Source organism: Passer montanus, unplaced genomic scaffold (assembly GCF_014805655.1).
Source record: "Passer montanus isolate IOZ18808 unplaced genomic scaffold, ASM1480565v1 scaffold25, whole genome shotgun sequence".
Classification (NCBI taxonomy): domain Eukaryota; kingdom Metazoa; phylum Chordata; class Aves; order Passeriformes; family Passeridae; genus Passer; species Passer montanus.
The window spans coordinates 10,511,642-10,532,662 of NW_024367149.1; the positions used below are offsets into that span (position 1 = coordinate 10,511,642).

The 21,021-nt window shown below is 47.0% G+C and overlaps 1 protein-coding gene across 1 annotated transcript in view; it reads right to left on the reverse strand.

The window, feature by feature from the left end:
- DOCK7 (dedicator of cytokinesis 7) overlaps positions 1 to 21,021 on the reverse strand; it is a 91,783-nt gene that overhangs the window by 3,870 nt on the left and 66,892 nt on the right. Inside the window, exons 33-50 of the mRNA XM_039711825.1 lie at positions 20,777 to 20,912; positions 19,688 to 19,784; positions 19,213 to 19,230; positions 17,309 to 17,405; positions 16,251 to 16,385; positions 15,324 to 15,476; positions 14,709 to 14,867; positions 14,350 to 14,450; positions 13,386 to 13,578; positions 12,747 to 12,890; positions 11,875 to 12,006; positions 11,279 to 11,293; positions 6,080 to 6,214; positions 5,162 to 5,251; positions 4,135 to 4,371; positions 2,781 to 2,924; positions 1,893 to 1,999; positions 770 to 937 (exon numbers count right to left, since the gene is read on the reverse strand). Coding sequence (XP_039567759.1) covers positions 770 to 937; positions 1,893 to 1,999; positions 2,781 to 2,924; positions 4,135 to 4,371; positions 5,162 to 5,251; positions 6,080 to 6,214; positions 11,279 to 11,293; positions 11,875 to 12,006; positions 12,747 to 12,890; positions 13,386 to 13,578; positions 14,350 to 14,450; positions 14,709 to 14,867; positions 15,324 to 15,476; positions 16,251 to 16,385; positions 17,309 to 17,405; positions 19,213 to 19,230; positions 19,688 to 19,784; positions 20,777 to 20,912 — 2,261 coding nt within the window. The remainder of the gene's footprint in view (positions 1 to 769; positions 938 to 1,892; positions 2,000 to 2,780; positions 2,925 to 4,134; positions 4,372 to 5,161; positions 5,252 to 6,079; positions 6,215 to 11,278; positions 11,294 to 11,874; positions 12,007 to 12,746; positions 12,891 to 13,385; positions 13,579 to 14,349; positions 14,451 to 14,708; positions 14,868 to 15,323; positions 15,477 to 16,250; positions 16,386 to 17,308; positions 17,406 to 19,212; positions 19,231 to 19,687; positions 19,785 to 20,776; positions 20,913 to 21,021) is intronic.

Below are 21,021 nucleotides of genomic sequence, written 5' to 3' on the forward strand. Positions count from 1 at the left end.
CTGGGACACAGAGCTGGGGAGAGCTCCAGCATTCCAAAGCTGGGCAGGGAGGGAAGGGACCTTCCTGCAGCCAGAAACCCCCTGAGTTCAGCTCCAGGAACATCCAGCCTTGCCCTGCTGCCAGGGAACTCCACAGGGGTCCCAGATTGCTGCTGGGAACCACTCCTGGCCCTGATCTGGGAGCCACAGCCTGGCTGGAAAGTGGCTGTACCCCAAATCCCCCTGCTCATCCATGACCTGACGTGGAGGTCTTGGTCACCCTGGAATTTTTCCAGACCAGGTAGGAGCAGCCTGCTCTGGCAGAAGGTGCCCATGGCAGGGGGTGGGACTGGATGTATTTAAGATCTTTCCAACCCAAACCCGTCTGTGATTCCCACTGGGATTTTTATGTCCTGTCTCACACAAACCCAATCTCCAGCTTCCTGGTCTTCCAGCACCAACAATTTCCCCCCAGTGGAGCACCTGATCCCATTTTCGTTGGGAATAAAGTCCTGCCATGCTGAGGGTGGTTTTGCATCTAAAAGGAATGGGATGCAGGATGGAAACAAACCAAAAACCGACTGTCCTAGCTGAGGAACAAAAGGAAAGTTGCAAACACCACCTACCACAGCTGCTGGGAAGGGAACGTGCTCTCAGGAGGGACAGAAGGGAAAAGGGACAGGCTCAGCCAGGACAGCCAGGATCGAAAACAAACAGATGGCGCAGGATCCCGGGAAGCTCAGAGCCCTGTTTCACACCCTGTGCCCCAAGAGGAACCCCAAATATGCACCTGTGGCACGTGACAGGCAGCACTGCCTTGTAGAGCTGTGGGATCTTCCTGTTGATGAGGGGCTGCAGAGCCTCCTTGAGCCGGTGGTAGTTGCGCTCCAGCTCCCGCTGATATTCCTTCTGGTCCGGCCCGATCAGGCTCTTGTTCTTCCTCAGGGCATCCTCACACCTGCAACACAAACCCTCTGAGAGCTGGGCACGCAGGAGGAGCCCCTTGCCACAGGTGTGCTCATCCAACAGTCCAAAAGCAGCCACTCTGGCCCTCTGGGATCACAGGGAATAGCCTTTGTCCTGCCTTTTGGTCATCAAGGCTCAGCTGAACCACCTCGTGTCCAGGGGGCAAGGAGAGGATGTCACATCTCCAGTTTCCAGAGTGACAACTCCTTTTTTATTGTCATTTACCCTCCAGTTACATTTATCCTCTCTGAAGAGAAATGAAAGGCTAATTTCCACAGAGCCACTTGCAGTCCCAGAGGATTTAAAGATGGATAAATCAGGAGAGATTAATAAAGAGCAGCCTGGGATGTTCATCAAGAACTTTTCTGCTTGCAAAAATGTAATTTAAATAAAGGGTAGGAAAACAACTGTATCAGTTGTTTTCAGCAAAACCATTTATTTCACAAGGGAAAGCTACGCTTCCACTGGATCTATTTGCTCACAGCTTTTTCATTTCAATTACTTTGGTGGTTTTTAAAATTTCTTGGTGCTGTAGAAGATGCTGGACTGAGCCTGCAGTTTGCATGACTCAAGGAAAGTAGAGCAGCCAGCACATTTCTCCAGGGAATTGTGCCAGCATCCCTCCACTCTGCTTGGAGAAATACACTTCAGAAGGAAATTTCATCTCCTGGCCAGTCCAGCAGCTTCTCCTGACCCTGCCAGGCTGGGAGCTCTGGCCTGTTGTGATTTCTGGGACACTGAGCTGGGATCAATTCCTCCCTGATAACAGCACGGGCCATGAAGCCAGGGAGCAGCAACAGGGAAGGGCTGGGCAGGCGAGGAAGGAGCTGCACGTGGAACCTGGGCAGGTGAAGGACACCAGGACAGCTCTGGGTCACTGCACGTGGCCCTGCTGGGGTGGCAGCAGCCACTGCAGCTGGCAGGTGCCCTGGGGACTCTTGCCATACCTTTTGGTGAAGTCCTTGAAGCACAGGCGGAGTTTGTTGTGGTGTCTGAAGAGCTTTGGATCGTTGGGGATTTCAGACAAGAAAACTTGTGCAACTTCTAATGGTCCCTTTAGGAGAAGAAGGGGCACAGTGAGTTTCTGGGAACTGTCTGTCATATCCAACCACTGCAGAAAGCTCAGCCCCATAGAAAACATGCACAGAACACAACATTTCCTTACACAAAGCATCCTGAAGAGCTACAGCTGGGAAATCTGGTGTAAATCACCAACCTCAGTGACAACTGAGTCGCCTTTAAGCCTTGCTTTGTTTTATTTAAAACTCTGCTTTTGGAAAACAGTGTGAGAAACTGCACAGATTCTCCATTTGTTTTCCTTTATAAGGACTCCTGACCAAGTTTGATCAGCTCACAACTGAGGCAAAGTTTAAACAATGCAGATGGAAGCCAGGGAGTGTTTGCCAGCACTGCAAACTCAACCCAGCACTCAGAACTCCAGCTGATTTTTTTCCAGCTTGTGCACTGTGCTTTACTCAGGCTCTTTCAGCTTTTCCTCAGTTTATCTCCACTGCTTTCCATTTTGTTGAAAATCCACAGCAGGACACAATCCTGCAGAGCCTGGCTAACAAAGGGAAAGTTTAGGGAAGAGGAGCAGGCAGAAACAACTGCAAGTGCCAGGAAGGAGCAGTAACTGAGGGAGGGATGTTTTTTCCAGTTTCTTTCCACATTTTCAAGACTCTTACTCAAATAGCAAAATCACAGCTGGCCTAGACCTTCCCTAAATGACCTTAAACACATCCCACAGACTGAACAGGGAAAAAACTCCAGGGGAATTGAGAAACAAGGCCCAAGGCTGTGCAGCCCCAGAGAGCAGCTGGGACAGTGATGCTCACCTGGTTCACTGTGGTACCTACTGATCCCTGCAGCACCATCTGCAGCATCTTGGGGTCTGCAGGGTCCTGGTGGGTGGCAAAAGCCAATTCCTGGGTTTTCTTCTGCATGTCCTCGATGGCGACCTCGATGGGCGTCAAAATGATCTGAGCAAGGAGCCAGAACAGGATTTTTGTTAAGGCTGAGCTTGGCAACCAGGCACAGGCCTTGAGGAACACCCAGGTCTCAGTGGGGTGGTGCTGGAACCCTGGTTACTGAGAACTTCAGACTTTGTGTGCTGACAGGCACTAACCCCCAAGGGAACACTGCATTTAACCTAACACCATAAAAAAAGCTTCCAAAACTAAATAATAAAACTATAAAACCAATAATAATAACTAATTATACATAAATATATAATTTAGACAAAAGTATATAATTTCACATAATAAAAAACTTTAAGATTTAAAATATAATAATATATAGAAAACAATACATAGAAAATTTTGTTATATATATAAATAATATATATAAAACAAAAACTAAATCTGCTTCTTAATCTTCTTCATAAATTTAAATAATATTATTTAAAGAAAAAATCCACATTACAAACCACAAATAATTAATTATTAAATTTAAAATAAAAATAATTTAAATATAATTTCTTATTGAAACAATTTATCCTTTAAAAACTTTATTAAAAAATAGAACTCCATTTTAAATTTTTTAAAATACTATAAAACTCACAATTTATAAAATTATAATATAAATTAAAAACGAATAAACAACTAAATCCAAACATAAAAAATACCATCTCATACATTTAATCCCAGCCTTACCAAAAAAAAAAAAGAAATCCACAGGGTGGCACCACTAAGGGGTGGAGGACACCAACAGGACCTCAGAAATGCATCACCTTGGTTTAGTGACACCAAGAAAAGGTTTGGTTTTTAGATGTGTTTCTGGGCACCCCAGAGCTGTGTGAGATGTTTCCCTCGTGCCCCTTTGGGTCACTGCTCACAGCGTCCCAGTGACCACATCTGATCCTGCCCACCCCTGGAAAATTCCCAAACCTCCATTGTCACCGAATCACGGAATGGCTGTGTGGGAAGGGACCTTAAAGCTCATCCCATTCCACCTCCACCATGGGCAGGACACCTTCCCTGGACCAGGCTGCTCCAACACCAACACAGCTCAACCTGCAGAGTGCCCCTACAGGTCTGGAGCTGGTGGGGCAGGCACATCCCCAAATCAGTCTGGGCTCAGTTTGGCTCCAATGGCACCAGGGAGAAGTCCCAAGCTCCTAAGGCAAGCTGGAATGGGACAAAGTGCCTCCTGCACCACCAGGCACCATTTCCCACCCAGCTGCAGCCTCACCTCCTCCTTGTGGATGACGTTGATCCTGGTTTTGATGTAGGGGAAGGCGTGGGAGGTGGTGAGGATGGTCTTGCGCTTGAACTGCTCGTGCAGGTCGCCGTGGGCGCGGCCGTCCAGCGTGAAGGGCGTGCAGTACATGAAGCGCCGCAGGTTGTAGTTCTTGTCAAAGTAGGTGATCCTGTCCTTCATCTCGTACGTGTCGAAGTAGGGCTCCACGTAGGTGATCTGGATGTAGGCCTGCAGCAGGGAATGGGCTCTCAGCTGTGCTGTCCCCCCAACACCACTGCAAAACCAGGGCTGGGCTTTGCCTTCAAAAATCCCGCTCACACCGGAGGGACCGAGGTGCTGCTGCTGGTTTGGGGGCTGGGTAAAGCACAGCTCACTGTCCTTCCCTTCCCATGCCTTTCACATCATGGAATCATGCAATGCTTCGTGTGGGAGGGAGCTTAAAGCCCATCCAGCCCACCCCTCCCACAGGCAGGACACCTTCCCCTAAAGCAGGGTGCTCCAACCTGGCCTTGGGCACTTCCAGGGATCCAGGGGCAGCCACAGCTTCTCTGGGCACTCCACAATGAATTTCTCCCCAATATCCAATCTAAACCCTTCCTTGCCCTGCCCTGTGCCACAGTCCTGCTCCTGCTCTTTCTGCTGTTTCCCAGGCCTGCTCCTGCTCTTTCTGCTACTCTTGAAGGACGTGGCACAAAGGTGACAAAATGCTGCAGCTGCACAAAAGCCAGGGAATGGCACAGCCCCTCCTTCCTTGCACCCAGCAGAGCAAGGCCAGCACAGCCTCTGTCCTTTCACCTCCTCCCTTCCCACCCACCACTGCCAGGCCAGGGAAGGGAATGGCCAATTCTGCATCCCTTGCTGGAATTATTTTCCCAAACTCTCCTCCCAAGCAGCCACAACATGCTCAGCACATGGATTTTGTTGTCCATGTGGTGAAATTCAGGGCAGAAATTGTCCCACTGTAATTTCACCCATTCAGGACCTGTTCTATCTCCAAACCTGCACTTTGTGCCCTTACCTTGTTGGGATCAAGTTTACATTTGTCCACAGGGTTTGAGTCCTTGATCACTTCCAGCACATCTTCCCCAAACCGTTCTCCATAAAATCCCTACAACCAAGGAGAAAGGAAAAAAACATCAAATGCATGATGGGGGCTGGGGGCAGAGGCACATCCAGGGGAGGTGAAGCTCCAGAAGCCTTTGACAGAATGTGACCTGCTGAACCCAGGAGAATTCCAACAGTCACTTTCCAGGAGCAATGGGAAAAAACAAACCCTGGAAAGCAGGAGAGCCTTCCAGCAGTGCCTGGTTCTGAACGAGGCATTGGGTTTGTTTTGTGTTGGTGTGCAACTAAAACGGTAACTTTGGGATCCACTGGTGTTGGAAATGATAGAATGTTTAAATTTTATTTAATGATTTTAATTAACATTTAAATTAACTGTTTTAATCAAAACCTATATATATATTAATTATAAATACTGTGATATTCCTAAATTACTCTTAGCCAGCATTTAGCAACGTTGTCATAACCTACTTTTGTGGGAGCACAGCCTGGGGAAATTAATGAAGCTGTAAGTTTTGATAAACCAACTCTGCTGTGCTTCAGTGAACAAAGCCTGAGATGGACTGTTGAGGCTGGACATCTGGAATGCAGAATTTATGGACCACAAGAACATCTTGGAGAAACAAGAAGATAAAGAAGAGACTAGCAAAGACTCAGTCTCTGCCTTGGGAAGATCCTACTGGAGGAGAAAGATAATGGGAACATCACAAATTTTCAGGGAGAGCCTCTGATCAGGGAATTCCTCTCTCCTTCCACAGAGCTGGCACCTGCAGGAGGGCAGGGGACACCAGCCCCAGCTCTCAGACACCCAAACAGGGGCTGCTCCTGTGAAACAACTGATGATGAAGTCAAACTTCCAGTGAAACCCTCTCACCTCCAGCCGATGGGAGATTTCAGCCAACTTGGTTATTGCAGGCTCCTTGTAAACAAACTCTTGCTCATCCAGGTCTCCAAATTTAGTTCCATAAAAACCAACTCGGAAGTAGGTGCCAAACATCCTCTTTCCATCCTAGGGATGGAGAAACAAGAGGTTATTTCAGGGTGGAGACACGCACACCCCCAAGCACGGCTGCAGGCAGGCTCCTGAATTTATGCAAAAATGAAAAGAAATTTAAAAACAAGAGAAAAAAATTAGAAAGAAAGAAGGGAAAGAAAAAAAACACACCTGGAACTCAGCATGGATGCATTTAGCAGCAAACACCACAATGGAATTATAAACTAACATGGAATTCTATGGATCAGTTACGACCATCAGCCCAACCCTGCAATGACTTCTCCCAACCCAGGAGGAGCCTGGAGGTGCCATCATGGAATTCTGGAATGGTTTGGGTTGGAAGGGACCTCAAAGCCCATCCAATGCCACCCCTGCCATGGCAGGGACATATCCCACTGTCCCAGGGTGCTCCAAGCCCTGTCCAACCCGGCCTGGGACATTTCCAGGGATCCAGGGGCAGCCCCAGCTTCTCTGGGAACTTGAGACTCATCACCCTCACAGGGAACAATTCCTTCCCAATATCCACCTATATCTATTCTCTTTCAGCTTAAGAAGCATCAGATATCTCTGAGAGGCTGCCAAAGGCAAATCCCTTTGTTGGGATCATTATCTGAGGCTCTCCAAAGCCTGTGCAGAGACCCTGCAGGGGTCAGACACCCTGGAATCACCCCAAACCCACCCTCCAGGAATTGCAGGGTTGGGCCCAAGTCAATGTCCAGTTCACTCACTCACACACACACACAAGTGCTCTTGAACCAGCATTCCAGCTGGGAGGTGTTACACTCTCTAGGAACTGTCTAGGAGAGAGGGCCAAAGTCACTCCTGGTGAAAGCAGATGCAATCCTGTGCCATGTACCTGCTTCCAGGGGAGCCAGTGGTGAATTTGGCCCCGAAACGCAACAAAAGGAGAGAAACAAGAAAGACTTTTTGCTGGAAAGGCAACGGAGAAAATCTGATTAAGAGAGAGAGAGAGAGAAGAAAAATGCTTTAAAAATTAAACACACCTTGCTTGTGTTAAAGAACTCACGCTGCATGCACAAACCAGGGATGCCTTTCAGCAAGAAACTCCAAAATGTTCACCTTTACTCTCGTGACAAAGTGTGATGCAGTAAAGGACACTCAGTGTCCCTGAGCTGGGTTAGGTTTTGGCTTCAAACAGCCCTTACAGGTGTCCTGGCTGCCAGGTTTTATTTTAGTATTTTGCTATGGCAAAACTGATCTCTTGTGGTGATGGTGAACACGATCTACGGAAGGCAAAGAGGATAAATAAGCCAAACTAAAATTAAAGAAAACCCTTCAGGCAAACTCCAGACTACAAAAACTCCACTGCTTTCCCCTGGCTGGAGGAAACTGGAGCATCCCCCTGGAGGTGCCTGAGGGCCAAAAACTTCCACTTCAGAGCTGACTCTGCCCTCCTGAAGCACCTGGGGTGAGTAGCAGCCCTCATCCCAAAAAAGCAACAGCTGGCTGTGCCCAGGCTCCCTGGACCCTGCTCTAGAGCCTGTCCCTCTGGGAATGCTGCTGCAGCTCTTCTCCAGGGCTTTCAGCACACCACAGGATCCCAGCAGCCCTCCCAGGGTGGAACTCCAGCTGCAGAGCTGCTGCTGTTTCACTGGATGTTGCCATTTCCCTGCACTCCCTGTCTTTGTCCAGTGCCCATCCCTCTGGATTAATGCAGGATTGAGCTACTGAATCCTTTTTTCCTCATCACTACCTTTTCAGTTTTGGGTAACATTATCCACACTAAAATCCCTCAACACTCAGCATTTCCAGCTTCCACCTGTCACAGACAGAAGGCCCTGACTCCAGGGCTCCTTTCTCAAAGTCCTTCCCAAGGCAGCACCTGGGGGGAGGTGGGGTTGGAACCTGATCTCTTTAAGGTCCTTTCCAACCCAAACCATTCCATGGCTCCATGTCTGCCACACGGATCAGCTCCCCAGGGCCAGCACAAGGCTTGGCCATGCTCCATGGGCAAGTTTGTGGGATCCTGCCCCAACCCTGGCACTGGGAGGTTGAGGACACACTGATTTCTAATTAATGAGTTTTTTCCTTCCTCCTGGGCCAGGGGTTTCCAGCATTTGCAGAACCAAATCTCTACAGTGAATTTTTGCCATGGACACCTGCAGCCCCTTGTTACAGGCAGGGTAAAAATGATAAAGGAGGAAGAGAATGCTGTCTGTTGATGAGTAAAAAATCACTGAGGAGTCCTGCTGGCATTTACTAAATGCATAAAATAAGAGTTTTGGGGCACTGGAGAGCTCCAGGAGTGGCAGATCTCCAGGGAAGTCTGGTGAGATTCCCTGTCCCTGTGTGAGGTCAGCTCCCAGCTCATCCCCATGCTGCTCTGGCTCTCTCTGGTAAATCCAGATGCTGAATCCCAGTTAAAGGGATCCCAGAGGCAGCAGTGAGGAGCACTGTCAGCCCCTGATGTGATTCATGCTGGAAATCTGTGCCTGGAGGCAAGGGAATGGGAGCAAACCCCTTTGGGGGAAACACTTGCAGACCACTCCAGGCCTCCCAGAGATATTCAGGAGCTGCCACTTCCCTGGGATCAGCTCCATGCCTGGCACCAGGGAGAGGGGATGGCTCTGTACTGGGATCTCAAACTCAGCCAACACCAAACCACTTCCCAGCCACAGCAGGGAAAACTGAACAAACAATTTAATGCTCTGTGGTCTTGTTTCTGGCAAGAGCTAAAAATGCAGATATGAGGAAGGAATTATTAAAAGCATTGTATCTCCTATTATTTTATCAAAAAATAATAGGATTTTGGGGAGGAGAAGAGAATGAAGGTGAACACTGAATAGCCATCACACAACTGGCAGAGCAGGTAACAGCCACCATGACTTATGAAGGTTCATGATTTGTTATTATGCATGGTAAATACCTTTCCAAATTGCTGGGAACAAAGTTTTGGGGTTATCTCTTGCACGCACACAAAAAGCTTTGCCAACAAGATTTGGGGGGAAAAAAGGATAAATCAGGTGCAAGAGGGATCATTGCTTCCTCCACCAGGACAGCAGCAGCTGCCTGAAGGGTGCAGGAACAAAAGCAACTCCTTCAAAGTGCAGAATCCAACTCATCTTTACCAAACTCAGCACTGTTATTTTCCTGCTCAATTTTAACCCAAGGTCCTCTGCAGTGTTGCCAACTACTACGAGTCTTCCAATATTGATTTTTTGGGAAAGAATCAGCTCCTGGAGCCTTGTTATCCACTGGCAACCTCCTCATACACAGCTTTAAAAAGTTTTTGAATTCTTGTGGCACAGCATGAAAAGATTTTTACTTAATTTTCCTAACTAAAAAGCAAACAAACAGAATGAATTCAACATTTATTCCATGAATAAGCACACAAAGCCCATCAGCTGGTGTGTTTAAGGAGAGCTCAGGAATGCTCTGGTGCCAGACCCAGGACACTGCAATGATTGTAGTTGGCAACACCACATTCCTTGTGCCATGAGGGGGGTGCTGCTGTTGGCATAGCTCTTTGCTAAAATGAAATTGGGGGTTCCACAGTGTAAAACAAAAAAGAAAAACCAAACCAAAACCAAAAAGGGGAGGTGGGGGAAAAGGGGCAGAGAAAGGGAAAAAAAATTCCACAAGTAGGAACTTACCACAACAGACAATAGTAAGAGTGGGGAGGAGGGTCAGCAACCAGGGCGATAGAGGAGAAAACAGAAAGTATTTAATTAGGGAAATTCCATAAAACAAACAAGCAGCAAATTGGCAGCAAATAAATTTTAAAATTAAAAAAAATGGGAGCAGGCATCCATTAAAATATTTAAAATAAGGGGAGGGGAAAAAAGGGCAAAACATGCAACAAACCTGAAAGCTACAAAGCACAAAGGTCAGAAAAAGTGTGGCAATGAAGGAGCACAATGACAGAGGAGAGCTGAACCCACGGTGTCTTTTACCATGCAGTAAAACATGACCAAGTGGTGTTAGAATCATAACCAATGGCAGGAGTCTCTCCAGGGGTCGATTTAGGGGCAGAATAATAAAACAGATGCTCACAGGCCTTGTTGGCTTGAACACATTAACATCATTTCCACACCTAGCACAGGTTTTCTGTTGGGCTGTGTCTGCCTGGACCTTCCATGGGGACAAGGGGATGACTTCCAGGGCCAGCCCTCAAGTGTCAGGGTTTATTTTAAGCTGCTCAATTTCCATTTTTTGCCAGGCTGGAATTGAAACTGACATTCAGACATCACCAGCCTTAATTATGTCCCACAACACCAAAGGTTTTTTTGTCTCAGCCTCGGTTCAGTAAATGTGTGGTGGAAACCTGGAGGGAGGTGGCCCAAAATGAGCTGCCTGATCCATAGAAAAGCAAAAATAAACTGGAAAGATGAAGCCTAAACAAAGAATACCATATTCACAGAGCTTTTTAGTGCTTTCTGAGACTTCTTCATGCTCATGCACCCACTGTGCCAACTGGACTAGGGCTGGAGTCAAAGTGGCCCTGCAGATGAATCAATTTCTTTGTCCATTTTTAACCCAAAAGCGTGGTTCTCGTGGTGTGTGTTGCAGAACTGTGAGCACACAGCCTCCTCAAAAACCCAGGCAGCAAAACTGGCCCCAGTTAACACACCTGAGCCCTTTTACTGTCAGATAAACCCCTACATAAATTGATTGAGAACAAAAGGAAGCAGTTTCTCCCCTGAGATCAAAGGTGCACCTGCAGCAAACCAGGTTTGTGTTTGGTACCTCTGAGCATTGGTGCTTAAATCGACCCCTGTGGGTGGGGTGAAAATATGGTATGGAGGGATGATTTTCTGTGTCAATGCTGATGGAAAGAAATATAAACAAATTATAAAAACAAACTAGTGATGATACAGTGGCTCATTCACCAAAGAACCTCATTAGTGGAACACGTCAGCATCCATGCACTACCTACAGCTGCTTATGAAGAAATTCCTTCTACAACCATGGTTTATTGGGATTTCTTTGGTTAATGAATTGTTTTAAACAGCAGACAGCAACAGAAACACCCACAACTAGCACATGTGGGCAAGCGTTGGCGTGAGTCATCTGGAAACTCAATTAGTGTTCTTTGCTAACTAAGATGGAGTTACCTACCTCCCAGCCAGTACTCTGTGTGATAAAAAGTAAAAAGGGCATGTCACAGAAACCAAAAAAAAAAGAGTTTCAAAGGCCAAAACATGACCAGCAATAAGCCTGCAATGGTTTCAATGGTTCTAAGTCATCATGCATCCAAAGCAGCCTCCTCTGGCCCAGCACAGCCAGGCCCCTCACAACCCTTAATTAACCTGGCGGCTTTTGCACCATCCAAGTTTGGAAAGGTTCCTTCAATTCTTTAACCACCACATGAACAAACAAATAAACCCCCCAGCACTTCTGGATGTTACCTACCAGGCTAAAGGCAAGGTACAGTGATTTTCCCAGCATGCAAAACACAGTTTAAAAGAACATCTCAAAGGGTAACCTGGGATTTTTAAGTCTTGGATAGTTTTGAAGTTACAACAAATCTTGGTTTGTGATGCTCTCTCATATTAAACTCCAGAAAAAAACCTGTTAATGATCCTTGTATTTACTGTGGATCATCATTTAACAATTCTCCTGGAATCTGAGAATAATGGTTTTTCATTTTCCTTGCACTGAGCATTTGAAGTTTCTTCACAATTCACCCTGCAGCTGAAAATTCAAACCATTACCTGGTGAACAATCTTGCTGAATGCTTCCTGCAGTTTACCATGAATAGTAGACAACTTCTTGGCATCTCTGTTGGCTTCATGAATAGGAATAAGGACTTTGTAAACCTCATTAACTGCTTCATACATGCCAGCCTACAAAAATAAGGCCCATCAGATTGCTCCATCAATTCAACAGCCAGAATTACACACACAGCATTTAAATGATAAAACTGCAAAATGAAAAGGTGGCTGTGGGATAATCACATCATTTCTTGAAATGTACCCAGAGATAAATGGAGTAAAATCCTCAGTTACCCCTGAAATCAAGAGCCTGGTACATTACATCATGCTGCCAGTAATTAGGATCATTAACATAACCAATCCTGGGATATTTTGGATGGACACAGGCACAAGAGCAAAACAGTCTAAACAGGATCCTAAATATGGAAAAGCTCAAATGCACATTTCAGCTTTTTCTGTTCAGTACATCTTCAGCCTGGGTGACTTCTGCATCCACTTCTGGCACCCCAGGAGAGATGGACTTGGGAAGATCCCCAGGATCTCTCTCATGGAGTGGGTCCAGCCCATCGTGGGCAGCCACTGCACAGAGGGGCTGAGCAGGAATTCCAGGTTTTTGCTCAGGATTTATTGCTACTTGTGCTTATAAGCCCAATGAATGACACTTCATGTTGTGTCTTGGGAATTAATTCATTCCTTTTCCTCGGTTTACTGCAGAGGGCAAACCAGGCTGTCTTAATTAAAACTCCAATTGTTCTGTGCAAATTAAGCATTTACAATAGAATTATACACTCAGAGAGAAAACATTTTCCTTCCTACTGCCCAGCAGTGTGAGGTTGCTGGAGAAGAGAGGTAAAGAAATGAAAGTCTTCTACCATAGAGAAAGATGCTGCAGCCTGTTCCAGCAATCCCACCAGACCAGCTTCTGTAAAATACTTCCCAGAACAGATTCCTTCTTCATCTGGGGACACAACATCATCAGAAACTGCTGACTCTTCCAAAACATTGGAAGATATGTTCTGGGGAGATACAAGAGATAAAAATACATTTACTCAATTCAAACAACACTCAACACTTTCAGTACATTGAAAGGCAGCTGATTTGCAGTCAAATCCTGGAATTTCTGTAGAGGTGGCATTCTATTTTTGTTAAGTATATATATATAAAATATAGCTTTCTATTTTTGTGGACTATATACGTAAAATATGGCTTTCTATTTTTATAGAGTATATATGTAAAATATTGCCATTTTTGTAGTGCATACAAAAATATATCTATTTTTGTAGAGTATATATGTAAAATATTGCCATATTTGTAGTGTATATATAAAATGCTTCTATTTTTGTAGAGCATCTGTATAAAATACACATTTCTCTTCTCACAGAGCAGCATCTCATTCATGCAACAAACAGCGAGCACAGCTTGAGGACGAAGGCACAGAACTCCCAGCACATGGAAACGTTTTACAGCTCAGCAGCAAAGCCCAGAAACCCCTTAGGGAGGATGATGCCCACCTGGAATGTCACACAGCCCACAGGGAGGTATTTCCTGTCCTCCAGCATGCTCAGGTACTCGGCCACCAGGGCTGCAGAGTGCACCAGGCACTGGGCAGACTCGGCGTGGTTGCTCCTCTCGGAATGCTTCCCTGCCATGTTCTGCAGCCACGTCAGCCGCAGGTCAGGGGAATTCTGGTAGCCCTTGGCAATCCTAAAGGGAGAGAAAACCTCTGTGCTTCCACGCCCTTTCCTTCTGAACCAGCACAGCCCTTCAGCATGGCTTTTCCACACTGTATTTAGTCACTTCTGCTTAAACACCAAACCCCCTTGGTGCTGTCTGGAAATCCCTGAGACAAGAAGCTGTAGAGATGGGAAATCACCCTGAACTACAGATTTTTGAGCCATTTAGTGGTGGGTGAGCAGTGGGTGATGCTGAAGCTCCTGACCAAAGCCCATGTTTCACCTGAGACTGGTGGCAATCCAAAGGTGTGGCACAGTCAGAGCACACCTGCCTGGCTCCCTACAACCAAACCTCTGCTGACCACTAAAAGCCCTCAGGGCTATTTGTGCAGACAGCACCATAAAATTTGGCACTTGGGAGCTTAACTTGGCTCTGGAATATCTTTTGCATATGGACACCATTGCATGTACCACCAAAAAGCCTTTTGGGCAAGCAGGTGCTGGAAGACCCCCAAGCTTTCCCTGAAGCAAGCAGGGAGAGTTCCCTTCTCAGGTGGAAGATGAGATTTCCAGGGATGGCTGGGGAATGAAAACTACTTTTATCCAAGATAAGCTGCCTAAATGCCAAACAAAACCTCTCAGCACCACATTCAAACACAGCAGACAGGCATAGATTGGTCTGTGAGCAGTGAGACCCAAAACTGCTCCACAATCAAGTCCTGTAAGTGCCCAAATGTGCAGCATCTGTGCCCTAACCCACATGGAGCACTGGCATCTCCTGTCCCTACAGTGCCAACTCTACCTGTACATCAGGTCAATCAGCATCTCTGGATCTTCCTGGTGCTCCTTCATTTTAACTGTGTCTGACAGGATCATATGGAGGTTGAACACTAAATCCTGGACCTGTGAAAAATAAGCTGTTGTAAAGAACTGGCAACGGGAATTGAGCTACACATTGTTATGTGAGGAACACAGTCACTCTCAATCTTTGTGTGTTTGCATCTTGTCAGAACTAATCAAAGACCTGAGTTTTATGTGATTAGATGATTAAAAAAACCAAACCCCAAACCCTTTCCAGGGAGTGCCTGCAAATTCCAGTTCTAGATGGAGGTTTAGGCACAGCCTGTTAATGGATTACATATTGTGGTTTATGTCTTTTACCTGGTCAGGAAATGTTGTCTCCCTAAGTTCCAGATCTTCTTCAGCATATGTCAGAATAGTCTTAAGGGATCGCCGCAGAAATTCTTCATTGAAATTCTGGGATGTTCCCACCAGGGATGAGAGGGACATGGTCACCTGCATCTTCACTCTGGCAAAGTTCTGCAACAGAGATGTTGTTATGGTATTTCAGCAGCGTGGAGACAGTGCTTTGGTCATGGCACCCTCCCCCTGACCCGACAGAGAAAATAAAACTGAAGTTTTGCAAGAAAGGCTGTCTCAGAGCAGTGATTAGAATAAACCTGGTGCTGCCAAACTTCATCATCTGATGATTATTTAGCTCCAGATAAAGGTTCTCCTGCAAAAATATTCATGTTGTCTGTTTGCACATGGTCTCCCCTCACACACCCTGAACAGGATGATGCTCTCATGAAACATCCTTGATCCCGGCTGGCTTTGGTTTGGCCAAGCCTAAAAACTGGAACCCCATTATCTCTGCTGTCAATCACAGCCCCTGGCCCAGAACCAGGGTGTCCCCAGTTCTGTGGGGGACTGCACCCCAGCCAGCAGCCCCAGCCCTGTTATCTGCAATAACCCAGTGAGAGCAGCAGGACTCACGTTGCCAATCTCGAAGTTCTGCCTCATCAGGAGGTACAGGGAGGCACTGGCGTGGGACCTGATGGGGCCAATGCTGCTGCTGCAGTGCCTCAGGAGCCTCAGGCACAAGTCTGCACACTGCTCTGTCTCCTCCTCAAACAGCAGCTCAGGGAACTGGAAAACAGCAGGGGAGGAATCGGTGCTTGGACAGGCAGGAATGAGCACCCAGACAAAGAGGCAGCAGTGAGGGTGCACTGCAATGAGAGGGAGCCCAACCCCTCTCTTTTGAGGGGAATGATGTTCCCTTCAATCACTTTACAGTAAGGCAAAACTGGCAGCACTGGAAGGGAACCCATTTTACCTTCCCCTCCAGCTTGCTCCTACATCTACACCCTCACACTGATTTACATCACTCCCAAAATCTCAGGCTTAAAACTTTGAGCTTCTCCCCGCACACCTACAGAAACTGGGAAACAAATTAAAGTGAGATTTGTCCAGCTTAAACCCCACCTGTGCCTTGAGCTCCCCACTGCCTCTTCCTACTCAGTGGCAGCCAGCAGGAACTCACATCCCATCCATGGTGTGTGAGCTGCACCTTTTGGGGCAGCCAATCCCAAAATGCAGAAATGCAAGTGAAATGAAATGCCCATGAAAACAAGGCCAGGCTATGCTGCCTGAAAATTCATACTGCCCAAAATAATAATTGCTTGGGGAAGTGACCCCATACAAAGGAAGAAACGGTGTGAGCTGCACTTTCTGGTGCAGCCAAGCCCAAAATGCAGAAATGCAGGTACTGCCCATGAAAACCAGGCCAGGCTACGCTGCCTGAAAATTCATACTGCCCAAAATAATAATTGCTTGGGGAAGTGACCCCATACAAAGGAAGAAACAGTGCCTTCCTCCCTCAGTGCTGCTCAGGGTGGATTTCTGTCCCCACAGGGGATTCACCTTTGAGACCAAAGCTCTCTGTGTGGCAAAGCAGTGCTGGAGGTAAAGGGCACTTTGGTTGCAGGCCATGCTGTGCAGCAGCACCTTGAGCACCCCGCCGAGGATGCTCTCCTTGGACTCCGTCACGGACACGGTCTGCAAAGGGAAACCAAGACTCCATGAGGAAAAGGGAAACCAAGACTCCATGAGGAAAAGGGAAAACAAGACTCCATGAGGAAAAAGGAAACCAAGACTCCATGAGAAAAATGGGACACCAAGATTCCATGAGAAAAATGGAAACCAAGATTCCACGAGAAAATGGGAAACCAAGATTCCATGAGAAAAATGAACCTCCTGTGTGCCTGTCCATGTGAAAGAGAGCAAATAGCTCTGACCAAAAGCCCTTTGCATGGGGAAATTACTCACTTAGCTGGGCCTGCCAAACAGCCCCGTTCTGAGGCGACCCCCAGGTAAGGAACACCTGAACCATGGATAAAGCAGGTGGAATTGGGGATTCTTTGTCCCCAGTGAGGCTCTGACTTTTAGGGACATTGTTCTGCTAGAAGAAAATCCCATAGCTGGGCTCTAGCTGGGTTATTCAGGCACAAGTACAATCCTTGGGATTCCTGGGTCTCTCTGCAGATCAGAGGTGGATTTGGGAAGCATGGTGCTGCCTGCTCCCAGTCTGTGCCCAGGTTCATCTGTCCAGAAATGAGGGGACAAAGTGAGTACAGGTCCAGGAGACTGACCTGGAACCCAGTGATTTGTGGCAGGCTTGGGAAGAACTGGAGGAAGTATTTGGGATAGGGCAGGATTTGGGGATTTTTACAGTTCATTCCTGAATAACTATTTCTTATACTACAAGGAAAGGAGAATCTTCAAATTCTCAATTTCGAGACTGAAGGAAGGTATTGCAATGTAAAACCAGATGGTTCCAGGCTGGGATCTGGGAGAGGCGTCACCCCCTTCCTGCTGCAGCTGAACAGTTCTCCCAGCACTGAGGCAGTTTTGTTTAACAAAGTGCTGCCTGGCCAGGTGACTGCAAAGCCATTGCATCTCCATTTTCTTATCAGCCTCACCTGTACAACTATCTCTAGAGTATCCAAAATTATCAGGTTGGCTTCTGTTGCAAGATTCCCATCGATGAGTGCTTCGTGTTCTATCTCTGCCCTTGACCTGATCAGAGAAAACAGAGAAGCAAAATTACTTCCTGATTAAGGAACAGACCCACATATTTTCCAGTCAAAAATGTTCTCTCACTAGCAGGAAACTCCCAGTTACAGTTTGTATATTTATCACTGGACAACACCACAAAGATATTTCAATGCACCCCCTGAGAGGACAGGAAGGAAAACTCAGTTTTTTACAAGTACAGACTTACAGAGGCTTCACGTTCATCATGCTGGGAGAGCTCACACTGCTCTCTGACACTTCACTACTCTCCCAGGAACACAACAACAGTTTAGAAGCCCAGTCCAATTCCAAACTGGCTCAGCAGCATCGTGAGGCATGCGACAGCACAACCAGGAACAGGACATGTGGCTTTATGCTGTGGACACACGGTGGTGCTACACGAGCTGGGAACCTGCACTCCCACTGGGAGCAGCACACCGCAGCCTGCCAGGCTGCAATCTTATCTCTCCAAGCTACACTGTGTTTAATCCTTGAAGCACAACTTCCTCTCTCAGCTGAAGGACAAGGTTTTGCTGTTCCATGCCAGGCACTCGCTTTCCTGGAAAGCCTTGCAGAGTCCAGACACCCACTCACACCTGTGGCTCCAGGAATTCAGCACAACCAGCCCCTTCCAGTGGCACCAGCTGCACTGGGCACAGATCCAGGGCTGTACTCAGAGCTCAACCCCGGCCTGCCCTGCCACAGGTGCCATCTCTGACAGACTCCTGCCAGGCCAAACCCCAGCAGGAGGGTGACCAAAATCCCAGAAAAACAGACAGAAAGAGGGAGAAACGCTTTGGCTCCTGGAGCTGTACTGCAGCAGCCCTTCCCTGCCACGTTCCACATCCTCTGGGAGCTGGCTCACACCCCCAACGTCTCCAGGACAGGAAGTTTTGGGACCTGATCCCATATTAAAATAATACCATCTGCATAAAAAGACAGCGGTGCAGAGCTCTTGGAGTGAAAAGTCTTGTTTAAGGGGTTTCAAAGGGCCAGGCTCTACCTACACACACACGACACAGCAGAGCCAGTCACAGCAAGCAGGGGTTAGAAAGCAGCTCTAGAGAGTTTTATCTAAGCAGCTCAATTTGTGAGGCGAGACACCATCCTTTGACCATCACAGATGTTAAATGTGTACTTGAGGTCCCTCTGGGAAGGACAGGACTCAGACCCAGTTTGGCAGTGAACTGCTGAGTCTTTCAGGCCAAATTCTGAGCTGGTGTGACTCTGGAATTTATATCTACATCACTTCACCAGCAGGGTGAAATACCCTGGTCACTTGGCTTTCCCAATGACACAACAGGACTGGAGCCTCGGACAAAAAGCCACTACTTGTCATAAAGAGAAGTTACATTTCTGTGTGGGACAAAGCAAGTAAAGGCTGTGAAAAATTGCTTTCTACTCCAGGAAGAGTCAATGTCTGCAAGGATAAAATTTGGCCTGATCTCCATGTGGGCTCTGAGGATCCCATTCCTCAGTTTCTTCAGAGCTTCACTTGGGCTGAGGTTGCTTCCCTAGGATAAGGAACAATTCTTTTGCTGGGAGGATGGAGACTGCAGGTTGCAATTTGAGGAGACAGAAAACGTGCACAGCAAAGCTCAAACACAACTCCTGAGCCCTCTGGATTAGACCACACCAAGAGAGGGAATTTTCAAGGAAATGGGTGTAATAAGCCAAAAGAGCTCATTCCAGTCAGTTGCACACACACACTGAGAAGTTCTGCCAAGCATCACAAACAAGGCTGTGATGATTGAGTCTGCAGATGTACAAAATAGCAATTTGTAAGAACTGCACACCAATGCTACAGTACCTGGCTGGTTTGTGGCTTCTAAAAGCACAGCACATGTGGAAAAACAATCAAAGTGATGGATTAGGACAGGAAAGGAAAGCGAGCTTTGAGAACTCCAGAATGCTTTTATGGAATAAAGGAAATATGACATGAGATATAAATGCTATCTGTGGAAACTCTTAATGGATCTTCCCTCTAAATTACAGCTTAGGGCAGGGTTTTAAGACAGTAATGGATTATATAAATCTCTTTAAATCTGATTTGGAAGTCTAAGGAAGCAAGGGACAGCGGAAAGGCAAAGAGTTGGGAGGGCAGTGTTGGAGTAAAAGCTATTTGCTTTTTTTTTGCAATGCCAGCCATATGCCAATGCATCTGAGGGCTCAAACCTGCTGGCACAAGGGCTGAGTGGCTGCTGGCAGTGACCTTCTGTGGGGAGGGGGACCCTGCTCTCACAGGCCTGGCACAGGGGTAGAGCAGAAGGATAAGGCAGAGTTACTTGTCAAGCTTCTCGGTGTTCTGCCGCCAGTGAGTCATATCCTTTCTCCACCTCAGATTCTCTTGACTTCCAAAGGCACTCCCAGAAGGGCTCCTCTCTGCAGGGAAACACAAAACAACAGCACTCAGCTGATGCTCACTTCAGCTGCACCAGCAGCAGCTCCAGATCTGCTCACAAGTGGCAGGTGGCAACAAAGATGATTTTCTAGAGCTGGAGGCTCTGTGGCACTCACCCAGGATGTTTACACAGCCTAATTCTGTCACTGCTGAGTGGCACGAGACACAGAGAGGCAGCTGAGACACTCACTGCTGAGAGGAGTCCTTTCCTTGGACTGCACATGGAGCATGAGTGTGCCAGCCCTCAGCATTCCAACACTGCTGTCCTCGACTGGCACCCAGGAATGTTCTCAAGGTGGTGCCAAGACCCCCCTTTCCCAGCTCACAATCTTTTATTCTCATTGCTGGGAGGGCAGGGGAATTTCAAGTAATGAAAGTAATCTGACCACATTAGGAAAAAAATAAAGGTTCCCAGCTCTGAAGTGATTCCTTAATTATGGCTCTAAACTACTCATCCACCTCAGCCCACAAGGACAGGCTCATGTGGCAGAGCAGGAGACAAAAACACAGCTCTGATTCTTGTCCCCTGGGTCACCCTTTGAATTTTGGGTGTTCATAAAAATTACTGGGTTTTACAAAAAGTAGGAATCATCAGAAGGTGCCTGTTAGCCCAACTACAGCTATTTTAAGTCTCCTTAAGTCAGCAGAAATGCCCAGGCATTTTCAGAGCTGTCAGAGCAAGATCAGGCAGTTTGTTTCCCAGGACACTCTAGAAGATGCTACACTGGAAAAAACTAAGGCAAGAACACCCCATAAATGAGATGTGATCTCACTAAAAAAGGCAATCAAGTAGCAAATGAAGTGCCTGCAATTTAGGAAAGGTGTAGAGATTTTGCAGACCCAGGCAAGGATGCTGCAAAGTTTTCCTAGGGGCCTCTTATATCCCACACCACAGATGGGTGCAAATAATTGTTGGGGATGGGAGGAGCAGCTTTTGGAAAAAACGGGTGGCACAGAGGACTCCTTTACTTACCCAGCTGTCCTCTGCTTCTTCGGACCATTTCCTGCCTTGCCCCTATGCTGCCCAAAATTGCTTCTTCAAGTTTGGCTCTCATGTCTTTTGACTTCTTAAATGTCAGACTGTTCATTCTTTCAAACACTTTCTTGCCCTGCAAGTTCCAAACAAAACCATGAGGGAAGATTGTTTCAATTTGGGATATTTGCTAAGAGTTAACTGAAAATATCTAAAGACATGCAGAAAGAAAGGAATACAGATTA